A 15,595-nucleotide genomic window follows, 5' to 3' on the forward strand; every position below is an offset into this window, starting at 1 on the left:
CAAAATATGGTAATAGCACTTAGGAAAGACTGTTAGACTTTATCAAATAATGTAGAGGGGGGGGGGTGCTGAAAAGTTCTCAGACTGGATACTGTTCAATCTGAAACAATATCAAAACAAAGAATTTCATTTCGTTTCTGCACATTGGCACTTAGGGAAATAAGATAGCACTCTTTTCAGCTACAGTGGCAAAATAACTCAGAATTTAGGAAGTTGGTTGGTTGGGCTGAGAACTTTTCAGCACCCCCTTGTAGCTAGAACTAAGAAGTTAGAGCTGGGTGCCAATAGTTTAGAAATATAGATAACTTTTTACATCTCTCCTTCCCTCAGGCCTGAGTTCAACCATGGCCTATAAGGGCTGCAATGCACTTCTGTCTAAATTGTTATGGGAGTGATACTCAAAGGTTTATGGTAGATTGTTACAGCATGCTCAAAATAATAAGCATGCAAATTCAGGGTGCCTTAAAATCATAGCAAATCTACTGCTTAACAAATATGTCAACTTTAGCTCAGGCACTGACAGGAAAGTTGGCATAAAAAAAGCATGCTGCAGCAAGCCCATTACCCCCTGCCCATCATGACCCCACACTTCTTCTGACCCCTCTCCTTGCAAATATATCCCTGGTGATCCTCCTCCCAAGCATTGACTCATGGACCTCCTTCCCCCAAACCTTAAAAAAATCCCCTGGTGGTCCCTCTGGTCTCCTCTTTCCCTCAGTCACAAAATAGCCTGGTGGTCCAGTGGTCCCCCTGACTTGACCAGGCCCAGCCTGGCTTGACCAGGCCTCACTCCAAATCACAAGCTACTTGCCTTGGTGATCTGATGGAAGCCCATCCCTCAATTATAGGAGGCAGAACTGACGCCCACTCGTTCCTGTTTCTCTGGGCCACCATCTGCAAAATGGCCTTGTGTGGTAGTTAGGCCCTGCCCAGTGCATAGCAGCATACCTGAAAACCCTGTGATGGTGGGGTGTCATCATTTTGAAAATGGCAGCCCAAAAAACCAGGAGCAAGTGGATATCACTCCTGCTTCCAACAAAAGGTACAGAGGTATGGGGAGTGGGTCTCTGCTAGGTCACAAGTAACTTGTGACACAGGGGGAGGGGGCACTAGATCACCATGCTATTTTATGATTTGGGAGAAGAAAGGAAGGAAGGGGACTGGATCCAGGGAATGGCCACCAAACCATTAGATGACCAGGGCATTTTTTAAGGGGGGGGGGCAGGGCCAATACTTGGGAAGAGATCCATTAGACCTCTAGGCTTTTTAAACCAGTCCAGGGCAGGGTGGTCAGGTTGGAAGGAGATAAGGGGTACCGTTGAACACATCTTCTTTCAACCATCCCTTTAATAACCACATTTAAATGAAAAAACAACAACAAACAGTTTACAAGGGCTCATTTACAGGTCCCTATATACTGAAGCTATATGTAAGGCCTCAGCAATTTATAAGTCAGTCTGATCATGGCAATATAAATAGGCCTCAGTTCTTCAGATTAGATATGGGATGGCAAATATTTTCTTTCCACCCTTCCCCCAACACACAAGATAAGAAATTGCTATAACTGCTCCAAGTGGACCATTTTAAAAATCCTGCCTCAGAAATGTTTAAAAAACCAAAACAACATTTTATTTTTCATATCATAAGACTTTTAAAAGTACTTTTGCTATCAAGATTGCCCCTGTTTTTCTGCAGTCATGGACAAAATGCTAGTCTCTCTGCGCATGGGTTCAAAAGTTCAGATTTAATATACAATCATAACAATTGCTTTGGGTCCAACTTTATGTTTGAAAGAGAGGTATACACCTATAACACAACATAACTGACGTAACAAGATTGGTCAAGTACACAACCACTCCAAGATAAATTCAGATCTAAATTAAGGTCTTTTTCCTCTCATTTGTGTCTTTAGAGAAAAGATTAGTAAATCATGTCTTTAATTAACATTTGTCTGAATCTGAAGCACACTTTTCACAAGGTTTAAAATCTCAACTTACAAGCTAAGTAGGTGAACACATTCAGCACAGATTTAAATGCAGATAAGCTATGATGTACAAAAGAAACATTCCAGAAGAAGTTTAAGAAATATTAACATTCTTCTTTCACAGTTTTCCTTTCTATGGTGACCCAAATAAAGTAACTGTACATAATTAAAGAGCATTGATGAGTCATAATTAAGGCAACAGCAGTATCTAGATTATTAAATCTAGTGATTTGTTGTTCCTTGATGCTTATGAATCTTAAGTATAAGGGCTAGCTTCACTGATTTTGGAAATCCAAAGCTTATTAGATCTCATAAGCTGAGCAGAATCAAGACTAAATAGTACCTGGGTGAAGCACTACTAGAGAAGACCAGATGCTATAGATCAGTATTTCTCAAGTCGGATCTGGAATACTCCTTTGCCAGAAAGATTCTCACTATACCCACAATGAAGATGCACGAAAGAGATTTGCATACAATGGAGGCACTGTATGTAAATCAATCTCATGCATATTCATTGAGGATATCCTGAACATCTGACTAACTTCTGAACTCCTGAACTCCAGGACCAACTTCTATAGGCTGTAGAATGTAATGGCAAACTGCTAGGGAAAGTTCACAAGGGCTATAATCACTCAACCTTCAACACCCAAAAATGAGTAGAAAGATAATTCTTGGACAACAACAAAAGTCCTATGCCTCATTTTTCTTTTATTTTTACCAAATATGTTTTGGTTTTGGGTTTTTTTGTGGGTGAAGGAGTTGTTTATTTGACTCATTAGTTTTCTTCTGCTACTTTAGATGTCCAGTTCAGTTGGGTCCATAGGCTTTCATCCACAGCTTCTTTGGGGCTTTTCCCATTTTAAACTCACACCCCTCCAATCTAGCCCAGTCATCAGTCAGTGACCACAGAGGTGGCTTCCAAATCTCCACATAAATGCATCATGAAGCTGGCCAATTGGTACTATTAATGAATGGGCTTGAACTTCTCCTCAGTAACATCTGCAGCCTCAGACACCCAAGATTGTGGAAGAACCTCTGGAATTAAACCCAGATCTTTCATGTGACTTTCTGTTTAAAAGTTTGAACATATTGTAGGATCTGATGCCCATCTGCTGTGTTTAAAATATATTTTCTTGTTTGTGCATATTTTCTTGTTTGTGCATATTATGCATGTTTTACATAAATCAGAACAATGTTTGCATGAGATTTTCATGAAGATCAGCCTTAGATGCATTCCTTCATAAAAACAGTTAACACATCTATTTTGATAAATAAATGCATCTGAGTTTCCTTAAAATGCTAATGGTAAGCACAATAGATGGCATTTTCAAGAGCCTTACATTCTAATAGTTCCTCAAGAAGGACATAAATTCAGGGAGCATGGGCAATCTTAATGATTTTATGTCTTGTAGTATAAAAATGTGCTAAAGAGATGTGTGTGATTAATAAAGAACATTGTAAGAGTAATGATACAAAGCTAAATTCCAAAATGAAGTATTTTATAAAGGATATACAGGTGCTATGTGCCTTTATTAAATAAGGCTGCAGAATTATCCCCACCAGAATGATCTTTCTTAAATTTATACCTGCTTCAAGTCAGGTGCAATTATGAGGGGCCGCTGTAAAAATCTCAGCCCAACCAACAGAATTGAAGCAGTCTCCATTGAGGGCTATACACTTCAACCAGTGATGTTCCATTTTTTTCATTCCATCAGAAAAATATGGAATGAAAAAAGGGGAAAATTGCTGGATTAAGTGTATAGCCCTTGATGGAGACTGCCCCAACTTTGTTGGTTGGTCTAAGAACTTTTCAGCGGACCCTAATATGTGCCTACTCTCTACTTTGTTTTCATTTATGCATTCCAATGTATAGAATACTAATGCTTACTCATGTTAAGTATACAATTACATATGAAGATGCCAGCAGAGCACCTAAGTGCTATTCTGCAATGGTTTGTATAAGTGACACAGGGCCAAATTTGGTAAATGGGACCAAAAGTAGAGACTAACCAAATTTAGGTTTTAGATTTGGCATCAAAACCAACCCAAAATCTGGGTTCAAGTTTTGGATGAAGATTCCTGTGCATTTGTGACTAATAGCAAACCTCTCCCCTCCTCTACACTTGCTCTCCCATGCTGTGCCTCCAGCCCAACCACTCATAGGACCTCACCGGGCTAGTGAAGCTCTGGTGGTCTAGTGGTCTCTTCAGGGGCAAGAATGAATCCCACTTGTTTCTGCTCTGTGCGACTACTCTCTTGCGCTGGGTGGATTAGTGGCCTCCTCAGGGGCAGGAATGGACCCCATGTGTTCCTGCCCTGTCCACTGCTCCAGTCTAAATGACTGCCAAGACTTCCTGTGGCAGCTTCATGAGACTGCTGTGGGAGGTCCTGTCAGCCATTTGTCAATTGGAAACAGCATGGGCAGAGGACTTGCCCCAAAAAGGCCACAAGACCACCAGGGCTTCACTAAGGTAGACCAGAAGGGGACCTATGGATGGTCAGGCGGGAAGGGTTGGCATGGGAAAGTGATCATGTGGAGGGGGGGGTTCAATGCTGGGGGAGATGATTTTATGGTCAGGAGATGAAGTATTGGGGAACAGTTTCATTTATGGTTTTCTTTTCTTTTCAATCCAAACAACCAATTTTGGTTGCAGATTCAGTTTTGGCAGAGACAGAAGATTGTGGATACGTTAGGCTCTAGCCCAGAGATAAAAGTTGTTATGACATACACAAATATAATATTCTGTAATGGATACTCTGTATGGAGCAACCTTTACAGAATATTGCCTTAGCAGCCCTGATTCTATAAATGGCGTCATTGTCAATCAACCGCAATGTGTCTTTTATAGAATCACACCTAGCAGCACCTAACTCAACTTAGGTGTAGGTAGATATCATAATGTTAGGCTCCAGTTTATTAGGCCAGGGTATTCCTGGACTTCTTTAATGGCACCTAACAGAGACGCATACCAACACATAAGTCACTCCACACTCATTCTCTGCCCCTAACCATGCCCAGATAGGTGTAGGTAGTTGCCTTGATATAAGTGTCACTAGGTGCCTCACTGAGTTCCATGCAGAATTTAAATTAATCATTTTTTAGTTGACTTTTAATGGTGTCTTTAATTACCATGCCAATTAAGCCAATTAAATAATTTTGAGTTCCATGCATGTATAGGCACCATTTAAAGAATCAGGGGCTCCATGCATAACTTTGGGTCCATGAACTTACCCCTGCCAAAAGTTGATGTAGATGCTCAAATCCAACTGATGGTATTCTATAACATGGCACCTAATTTCTGGGAACACCCCTGACCTGCCTATGCCCCTTCCATAGCCACACCCCCTTTTGAGTTGTATGCCATGAAATTTAAGTGTATACATTATAGAATAGGGCATAGGGCAGATCCATGTATAAGTCCTAATTACTGCCAGTTATGTGCTTGATAATATCAATTATTGATTGATAGGAATTAATTGGCAAATTAATTTATGAGCCAATCTGGGATTCACACTCACATTTGGGCACCCAGCATTGGGTAACCTATACAGAATTCAGCAGAGAGTGTTAAATGCAAGGCGGCACATACATAGATTAGGTGGTACAACCAAAGAGGTTTATGTATTATATACAGGTACTGTATTTTGTCTGTCCCTAGAGGGCTCACAGTCTGTGGCAATGGAGTGTTGTTAAATGACTTGACCAAAGTCACAGGGAGCTGCAGAGGAAATTGAACCTGGTTAATCAAGTTCTCAGTTCACTATACTAACCGTTAGGCTACTCCTCTACTCAGAGCATGAGGAGGACATGTGTGGGCCTTCCATTTATGCACCTAAGATTACAGAATACTGTAGGTTTTGTGTGTCCCTGCAATATTCTTGCACCCACAGTAATACCAGGTCTGTGGCAGGTGTAACTGTGGGTGCATAACTGTTCAGCATACCAATACCAGGATACACTAGTATTCTATAAGAGAATCTTGGGTGCCCAGGTGCCGTCATAGAATAGGTTCCTACCACACATCCTTGGGGTGCCTAAATGTATACACGTGGAGGGGCACAATCAAAAATGTGCCTAAGTCTGAGGTTGGACATTTTGTGCAAGACATTCACAAACCCAGCAGGAAAAATGTCCATTTTCAAAGCTGCCAAAAGTCTTTTTATTTTTGAGAATGAGCTAGGTATAAGTTTTGGTCCTTAGGACATCTACCTTTTTTGCCCATTTTCAAAAATAAAAACGTCCACACGAAAAACTTACAAAAGCAAGTTTTTTAGATATACCCACCAACTACCTTGTCTGATTGCGGCAGAAGGAATCCCCATCAGCTGAGCTAGTTTCAGGGATTCCTGGCAGCTCAGCTGATGGTGATTCCCCCTGCCAAGATCAGCTGAGCTGTGGAACCCTACATCCTTCCCCCTGACATCCCCCTGACATCCCAACATTGCCCTGATATCCCCCACATTCTCCCTCACATCCCAACATCCCCCTGATATCCCGTACCTGCCCCGACTTCCCCGACACCTTCGCCCCCGTTTACCTTTGGAATCACCATTTTGAGCCAATCAGGGCCTTCAGCCCCTCCCCACTGCATCCCAAGATGCATTGGGAGGGGGGAAGCCCCATCATTTGCAACATTTGGCCCTGTATGCAGGAGGGAGGGAGCTTCCTTCCTTCCATTTGCTCTTCCGAAGGCACGAGGAAGATTCTGGGGATGTGGAGGGGAGCCCTGGAATGTTGTGGGGAAGTGGGGTGGCAGAGATGTCAGGGGATGTCAGGGGAGGTACAGATTATCAGGGGGATGTCAGAATGTCAGGATGTGAGGGGGGATGTGGGTATATCAGGGTGATGTTGAGATTAGAGGGGGATGTCAGGGAGAGGTGGTCTAGTGCTAATCCTGGCAGGGGGAATGCCCATCAGCTGAGCTGCTAGGAATCCCTGAAACTGGTTCAGCTGATGGAATTCCTTCTGCTGTTGTTGGGAAGCCTACGGGGGGAAGGGGGGGGTCTGCTCTTTGGGTGCTGGGAGGGGGTCATGACCACTGTAGGAGTAAGGGAGGGTCATGTCTTAAATCCTCCAGCGGATCTTCTTGTCAGTTTGGACACCTTTGTGGAACTTAGATGCAACTCAAACACGTCTAACTGCCAGCATCTAAGTTCCCTCTAGGAAAGCTTTGATTATGGCTGGGATATTTCCAGGTTGAAGCCTGCCCGATTCCCGCCAATAACACACCTCCCAAAACGCCCCTTTGCTGCACATCCAGAAAGTTGGTCTTGATTATCGGCACTTGGACATCCCTGCTATTAGGACATCCAAGTGCTGACTTAGGCTGGTTTTGGATATTTTAAAGTTTTGATTATGAGCCCCATAGCTGTAGAATTGTCACCTATGTGTGTATGTGTACACTTTATAAAGTATACTGTTCCCTCAAAACACCATTTCAGTTCTGCCCAAACACTGGCCCTTAGAATGCCTGCACATACATAATATAGATTGCCATTTCCCAGGATCTTGCTCAATATTGGGGTGGTCAGCACCCACTGGCACCCTTAAAGTTGGCTCCTGTGGTATCAACAACCTTTTCCTCTGGCACTTTACCATACCAGGTACTTAAGAGTTGCCATACTGGGACAGGCTGAAGGTCTATCAAACCCAATATCCTGTATCCAACAATAGCCAATCCAGGTTACAACTACCTGGCAAGATCCCAAAGAGTAAAACAGATTTTATGCTGGTTATTCTAGGAATAAGCAGTGGATTTACCCAAGTGCATCTTAATAATGGCTTATGGACTTTTGTTTTGGGAGACAAAAGGTGCTCTTGTCATAGAAAAATAGAAAATGACCACAGATAACGACCATATGGCCTGTCCAAGCTACCCATCCATTCAGTTCCTTTATTCTTATGGTCAGCTTTATAATATCCATTTTCACATGTAAAACCTGCAGAAAATGCTTAATAAAATTACTCACCCACCCCTACATAAAGGGCTCCTTTTACGAAGCTGTGTTAGCGGATTAACGCACGTAATAGTGCACGCTAATTTGCTGGCTGTGCTAGCCACTACCGCCCCCTCTTGAGCAGGCGGTAGTTTTTCGGCTAGTGCGGGGGTTAGCGCGCGCTAAAAAGCGATAAAGCCGCTAATTCGGCTTCGTAAAAGGAGCCCAAAGTCTTAATCGTGAAGTAGATGAGGGAAACAATGGTTCAGTGGTTCGTCTGAGGCCAAGCAAATTACTGCTACTTCTGCCTTAAGATTTTTAAAACGGGAAAACACAGTTTGATCATGGAATAAGAGCTTTATATGTCAAAACCAATAATCTTTGCCTCATGTAATAAAATCTTTGGAAAACAAAGTTCATTTCTAAAGATTTTAAGAGCGTCAAAGTGCATGAGGGATCCTTATACCTTGCGTGCTTGCAGATACAATTTGCTGTTTGGGCTTGTAAATAGGTGGACAATGGAACTGTTAAGCCGATTGTGGCCAAAATATGAACATTACTAGAAACGATTCAAAAGAAAATCCTAAATAAAGCGAGCTTAATAGAACAGAGTACAAAAAATTCAGAAGACGTATCCGATTTCAAACTTGCATGCACAGTTAATATTTCCCTTTCTATCTAAGATTTATATTTCACCACATCATTTGATAACTATGAGTGCTACAGGCATATCTAATGGATACCAATACAACAAAAATGTTGGTCTTTTTAAAAAATCATTTACAAACAGATGAAATAACTAGCTTCAAAAAGATACCTGAAGGGGTGCAGTTGTTTTTTTGCTTTGAGTTTTGTCGAGATTCTTTCATCCATGGAAATATTTGTTTGCTAACTGTAGGGGTGGCAGTGGTAGAGGAGTTAAGGGTGGATTTGTTCTTTTTCTGCGAAACATTGCTCGGATTAGGTGAGGAGGGCTGCAAGGCCGGCGCCTGCTGCTGCTCACTAATGCTGGGGGGCTGGCTTGTATTCTGACTGGCATTTGTTCGCATACAGCTACCATTTACATCACTGGTTTTATGGTTAGGGGGTCTGATTGCAGATGTTTGTACTGAACAGGCTGAGCTCTGATAATCATTCTCAATGGTGGACTGGGCATAAGGCTGGTGAGTTGAACTGTAGTTGTAGACATCTGTTTTGGTGTATGAATAGCCTCCAAATAATCCAGAGTTGTCATAGTAAGCGGTTTTCTGCATCTTGTTCTCTCGAATTGGTAGGGCCTGCGGACCCTTATCAAATAACATTGATTTCCTTGGTCACGTGTTCAGGCTGGACCAATCACTGACTGTCAGACGATCTACAAAGAGAAAACAAAGCACCCAAAATTAAACGAGGACTACCAGAATGTAGTGCTCATAACAAAAATATAGCTATAAAACAGTTTGACAGAAATGATTTTGTTTTAATTCATTTCAGTGCTCAGTCCCATAAACAAAATGCTTTAATTAATAAACATAATTATTTTTATGCAAGACATCTAAAACCAATTTTTCATACTTTTACAATACAATTCAGTCACAGCATCACCACAAAGCATTCATTTTCTACTTCCTTCTGTGAATTTCGGCTCTGTTGCTGATTTTAATTGTCTTGTTACTTTGTTTCTCTCTCCACCCCCCCCCCCCCCAGCACAAAGTGTTGGCCTCCCGGTCTTTATATATTTTATAGTAGCTATCTTTGTTTACCCAGGCATTTTTAAAAGGATTGATTCCCTCTGTCTCACTTTGTGTGTGTCTGACCGCGCGCGCGCGTACACACGATCTGCATATGACATGATGGATTGAACCAGAATAAGAACCTGAAAACCACAGAAAATTCCAGCTCTATTGTAAGCAATCCCTCTTGTATTTTAATGAATTCTAATAGTTAAACTATAACCAACACTATTCAACAACTTTCCTTTGAGTCATAAATAAACCTCATAAGTCAGCTTTTCTCAACTTTTACTCACCAGACCCCCTACAAATTTGCTAGCATTGTTGAAGACTTTTTACCACTAAAATATGAACAAATAAGATAGCTCTAAGGGAGAACGACTAATTTATTTGTACTTGCTTACTAAAAACTAATGCTCTGGTTACCTAAAAGATTGTTAAAGGTCCCACTGATTTAAAACATCCATTCAAATAAGGCCTGTGACGTTCATAACAAATGAACAAATAGAGAAACAGAAGGAAAACAAATTAACTTGAATTTTAGTGAATGCAAGACAAGACTAGTTACCTTTCCTATAAACTTCTTTCATATTATCTGATTAAAATGCATGATGCTATTTATGTCATTTATCACATAAGTCTTATGATTCTTCTACAAAAACACATGCTTTTACTAACTGGTGATATGTTTCCGATTTAACCACAATGGTCATATTCCCTCCTATTGTTCTTTACTTTTATTTATTTTATTTTTTTAAAACCTTTTGGAACTCAGTTGTACTGTTAAAATTGATTTTTTAAATATTTAAGGAGTGATTGTTTAATTTGTGATGTAAGTAGGTTTTCCTAATAATTATGGCATAGTAATGCATACCTAATCAGTGAAAGTTTCTGTTTGTTTGTTTAAGGGCCTGTTTCAGATATGTTTTAACTTATTCATTGCCTCTAAAAAAAAAAGTGTTAAGTTAATTATACTTACTATTACTTTATGAGAATCTATATAGTCTTTAGTAGATTTTAAACTGAATCTCAACAATGAGGTAGTTTTAGCTTCATTACAACATTACTTGAGGGACTGCTGAAAATTCTCCGCCAAACCTAGAGGAGAATGATGTGGAGTTGTGAAACTTACAAGTTATTTCACACTTTTCTTGACACTTTTTGTTCCAGTGATATGAAATGAAATGAAAAGTGTCAAGAATCGTGTGGAATAACATGTAAGTTTTATGACTCCACATCATTCTTTTCTTGGTTGGGCTGAGAAATTTTCAGCGGCCCCTCTTATTAGAATTTAGAAACCTATCTAGCATTCTTCCACAAATAGGTAAGATTTTCTGACCTAGAGTCCAGAATGTAATGCCACATGTGAAAGTAAAGCATAGGCATATTGGATTTCCAGATATTCCAAAGCTTTAGGCTTGTGGGCATATATAGATATAGATAGATGACAACACTGTTCAGCCTATATGGTATTATATATTTATATATATTATATAATTATATTATATATAATTGCATGTAGGCTGAACAATGTTGTTATCCAAAAATGTTATTACCCAAGGTGCCCTGAATGTTCCCTTGTAAAGCCAAATAGCACATACTCTAGTTTCTTCAAGAATATATAGAACTTTTAAGCAAGCATTTTGAGGTAAAACAGTTGAAAGCATTATTCTTTTCAGAAATACCAAACTGCTTGTGAACTCTGCTTGAACCTATAAAGGAGGCAATGACCATAAATCACTTGGACAATGGTCAACTGTTTCAAGACTCATCTTCTAGGTTGGTTTTCCCCACCTTTGCAAGTTTTGAGTTTAAATGAGTGAATACAGAAGACAATATTTTTGTAGGTAACCCAGCAATTTTCTGCATTTTATTTGTGGTTTGTCCAGTTCCACTCTCAAGCAAAACAGAACTTTTTCCAAGGCTTTGCAAAAGTTTTGGGAAGAAGTCCTGCCAGGACACTTTACAAAATCTATGCTTTTATAGTTTTAGTATATGAGTTGCTTATCTGTGTCTCTGCATCTGGGTTCCTCCAACCCCCCCCCCCCCCTCCATACACACACACACACACACACTGCAATTTGTGCATATGTCTTTTGTGCCTAAAGCAACAAAATCTATGAGTGAAGCAAAAATGAAGAGGATCATAGCTTCTTGATCAAAAAGCCTCATTTATGGGTTTCTTTCACTATTCTCCACACTATTCGAGATGTATTTGTGTGAGGAAAATAAATATTTTGACACGTTTCTTGCTTCAGTTCATCCGATACTCAAATGTATTTGTATTAAGTAATTCAATGCTTACACTTGCTCACTTCACTTAATTCTGCTAAAGATCAATACCTAATATTATACCGAATAAATAAAAGGCTCTAAGAACCAGCAGTCTAGTGGTTATTAAGCAGCCGGAGCCCTCACGGTGCATATCAATGCACCTGTCATTGTGGTTTGTAGCAAAATTTATGACTGCTAGTGCTACGGCAGTAAACGCTTCAGTAAGGAATGAAAAGAAAAACAGTCTCCAGGACCTAGTTACTTTTAGAAGTGTAAAAGAGACTAAGCGTAGGAGGAAGACCAGTAAAAGAATTCGCTACTCCGCAATTTTTCCCTTGTAAGGGCCCTGAGGGGGATTTATATAAAGTGGCCCAACTGTTTCCCCTTAACTTCTCTTCTGCAAGGCACAAATTTGAAACCTTCCCCGGATTATAGGAGCATTCTATGTTTTGCGAGGAAAGTGTTATCTTCATTTTCTATATGGAATTTTCTCTCTCTCTATATATATATATATATAATGGAATATAAAATTGGTCAGATGGATGAACTTTCTAGGAACAGAATAATGGATCTGATCTGGTTCTCATTGCTATTGTTAATCTCGCTGCATAAAGGATTTTCCTAATTCAATTGCATTTGCTGAAAGATGATTTAAATCTGCTTGCAATTTTACTGTGTGATCGTCATAACTTTCAAAAGAAACTATGGATCGTAGCTTTTGTTAACTTTTTAAATAAAATTTCTTAATGTTTGAGCACTGAAAAGACATCAGACTATTACAGCTAAAATTTGAAATGTTTAAATGTTGCAAAACATATTTTGAGAAATATTTTGTTAAATTTTCGAGTCTAATATTTTATTGACTTATTTTCAAAGGTATCTTTTGTCAAGGGGTTTGTTCTGAATGTACAACATCATAAAATATCATTTGATTATACAATTAAATTCTTACATGAATATGCTCTGGGAAACACTCACCTTAAGCTTTCAGTTCTGTCTCTTGAGTGTATAGTGAATAAGACATTCAGATAGGGAATAAAATGTGTAAACTTGATATTATTATTGTCATTACTAAAGATAACTTCCATATTTGAAAAGTATTGAAGCCTCTACTGTAGGCTATACCCACTTTCTACAACGAGAGAAATGGGAGAAAGAAAAACTTACCACTTTTAGTTTCTTTCTTGAGTAAAGATACCGCATACAGCCATAAGAAAAAGCAAATGAAATTTGTATTTAACTTTCTTGGTAGGCTTTTTGGATTTCCTTGGATAATCGATGGAGGAGCATCTGGAGGAGAAAAGGAAACATTTGAAGACAAAGTATCTTCTTTAATCATGTACACATGTGTATAAATCATTTATCTGTGTGGTTTTTAAATTCTTATTACTATTATCTTACTATATGTTACAATTTTTCAAGAAAAACAATAAAGGTTTCTACAAAAAATGTCTTTTGTTAGTATAATATCTGATCAGTTGTAAAATACATTAGGACCTCTAAATTGTTCAGTATATATATGCAATCATGCAGGGTTTTAGAAAAAACTTGTTAATGTTGTAATGGATTATATACGAGTTATGCTCATTAAATATTGCTAAACAAACTTCAGATGAGCTACATAGATTTCAAGATACTTTGCTGTACAGTTTTTTTTAATTATTATTACATTGTTCCGAATGTGCGTTGTTTGACAAAATGAAAGTGAAATGACAAGTATAATTTTTATACTGTTTTATTTATGGAGAAGATTAAATTGTATTTTGCATTAACAAATGCAAGAAGTTGCTAGGGATACCAAAAGAAGTTTAATCAAGCAGTGGAATAAAAAAGAAAATGATTTGACAAACATTGCACATAACTCATTAAATAATATATAGCTAAGTAGATTCTGTATATTTGATATAACATGCGAAAACAGCATACTGTTTCAGAAATTCATTGGTTGTTATTCTCATCTGTATGCGTATTGAGAGACCGTGTGTGTGTGTGTGTGTGTGAGGAGGGGGGATGGCAAAGGAGGAAATCCTTAAAAATCTAAATACAGCTGTTACAAATAAATGTGGTATAGAACACGGAAAATAAAGGATTGTGGTCAATGCAGCACATGCACTGATGTATTTAAATATACGTTTTAAATCTGATTCATAAATTCTTTGACTACGTTCCTTGAAAGCATTAAGAATGCCAAGAAAAATCCCACACAAAGAATGGCCGGCCTATTATAAAGACAATATCTAGCCACTATAAGCCTCTGAATTGACCTTTGGCTTGTAGAGCAATAACTCACCACTTAATGAACAACCAACCGAAGAGCCTCCGATAACTAACTACAGAACAGAGCTTACAACTTTTCTACCAAATCCTTCCTACCCAAAGCAGCATTTTCGCCCATCGCAAATCACCTTGATTAAGCCTTTGCAAATTATATTTTAGGAAGTGGATCTCGATGGTTAGTGACTGCCCCATTAGATCCTTAATCCGGGGCCTGTCGTAGTAACATCCTATGTAACAGATTTAGCATTGGCGTGGGAATAGATGAAAATTAAGGGATTTTAATTTTTTTTTTAACCTGAGATCATTAGGTAGTTAACTTTTAGTTGTACAAGAAGAAAATACATGTTTACTATGAACGTTAGCCCCCCCTAGCCGGAATACTTCTAATATTGCAAAGTGCAGATCAAGTCTCTTGTTATCATCTGTAGATTGTAACGGTAAGTTTTCATTCTGTGTCTAATTAGCTATCAACTTCTGATACTTTTTGCAATTCTAAATACTCAGAAACTGTTGCTTTCCATTGCTGGATCCTGTCACCAATGTCTTGAAATTCATAAGTAGAGGTTCTTATGAATATTACAAGGTTAAAAGAGTTGGACCTGAGACACAAATAAAATAAATATTTCCAGGGAAACAAAATAAACTTTGTAACAAAACAAAATTTTCATGGTGTAAAATCCTTAGAAATTTTCTTCACAACCTGGATATTATTGAAATTTGGGCGAAGTTGTAAGTGAGTGCTTCCATGGAGCCAAATGAAATGCTGCTTGCAATAATTGGATTCAGCTGTCTAACTTGGCAGGCCGGCAGCTTGGAGGCACAAGGCTAAGAAAAATGTCCGTTGCCTTTAACTTCTCATGGAACAGCGCTGGTAGAGTTGACAAAGCTACTTTCTTTACCCCCTTTATATTCTGTGAATATAAAGATACCCTAAATGTATTCAATGTAAAATAAATAAAGATTTATACATCGGTGTCAATTTCTACAGAATTATGCTCTTCATAGATATTCCTTATTATTAACTGATGTTTAGTTCTTTTACAGAAAAATAATCTAAGTATAATTAATCATTGTTCATATTTAGCATATTCTAATATATGTTGAAAAGGTCTTTGGGGGGGAAAAAGAATCATGTGCTCTGTTTATATAACCAAGAGAATAAGTCTAATATTGGTTCTACAATAAGGGAGTTAACGTTTAGATATGCAATGATAATATATTTGGTAAAATAAAGGTGAGTTTTGTGAGACCTAGGAACATAGCAAAGAGAGCATGACCGATTGGTTTTGTGATATGTGTGTAGAAGTAAGGTAAACAAATAGTAAAATAAATTAATTACATGTATTCTAGTTGGAATCATTATCTCTCTACAGCTAGTCACAAATTTATTTGGTCCAATATTCAAGAACCT

The 15,595-nt window shown here is 38.6% G+C and overlaps 1 protein-coding gene across 6 annotated transcripts in view; it reads right to left on the minus strand.

Moving 5' to 3' along the window:
* Nucleotides 1–15,595, minus strand: part of HOXD3 (homeobox D3) — a 103,212-nt gene that overhangs the window by 7,912 nt on the left and 79,705 nt on the right. For all 6 annotated transcript variants that reach the window (XR_004539672.1, XM_033946911.1, XM_033946913.1 and 3 more), the window contains 2 exons: nucleotides 13,075–13,197; nucleotides 8,739–9,275 (listed from right to left, as the gene is read on the minus strand). Coding sequence is in view for 5 of the 6 variants with exons in the window: in XM_033946911.1 (XP_033802802.1) it covers nucleotides 8,739–9,222 (484 nt within the window). In the remaining variant the exon portion in view is untranslated. The remainder of the gene's footprint in view (nucleotides 1–8,738; nucleotides 9,276–13,074; nucleotides 13,198–15,595) is intronic.

The sequence above is a fragment of the Geotrypetes seraphini genome, chromosome 5 (assembly GCF_902459505.1).
Source record: "Geotrypetes seraphini chromosome 5, aGeoSer1.1, whole genome shotgun sequence".
NCBI classification, from domain to species: Eukaryota; Metazoa; Chordata; class Amphibia; order Gymnophiona; family Dermophiidae; genus Geotrypetes; species Geotrypetes seraphini.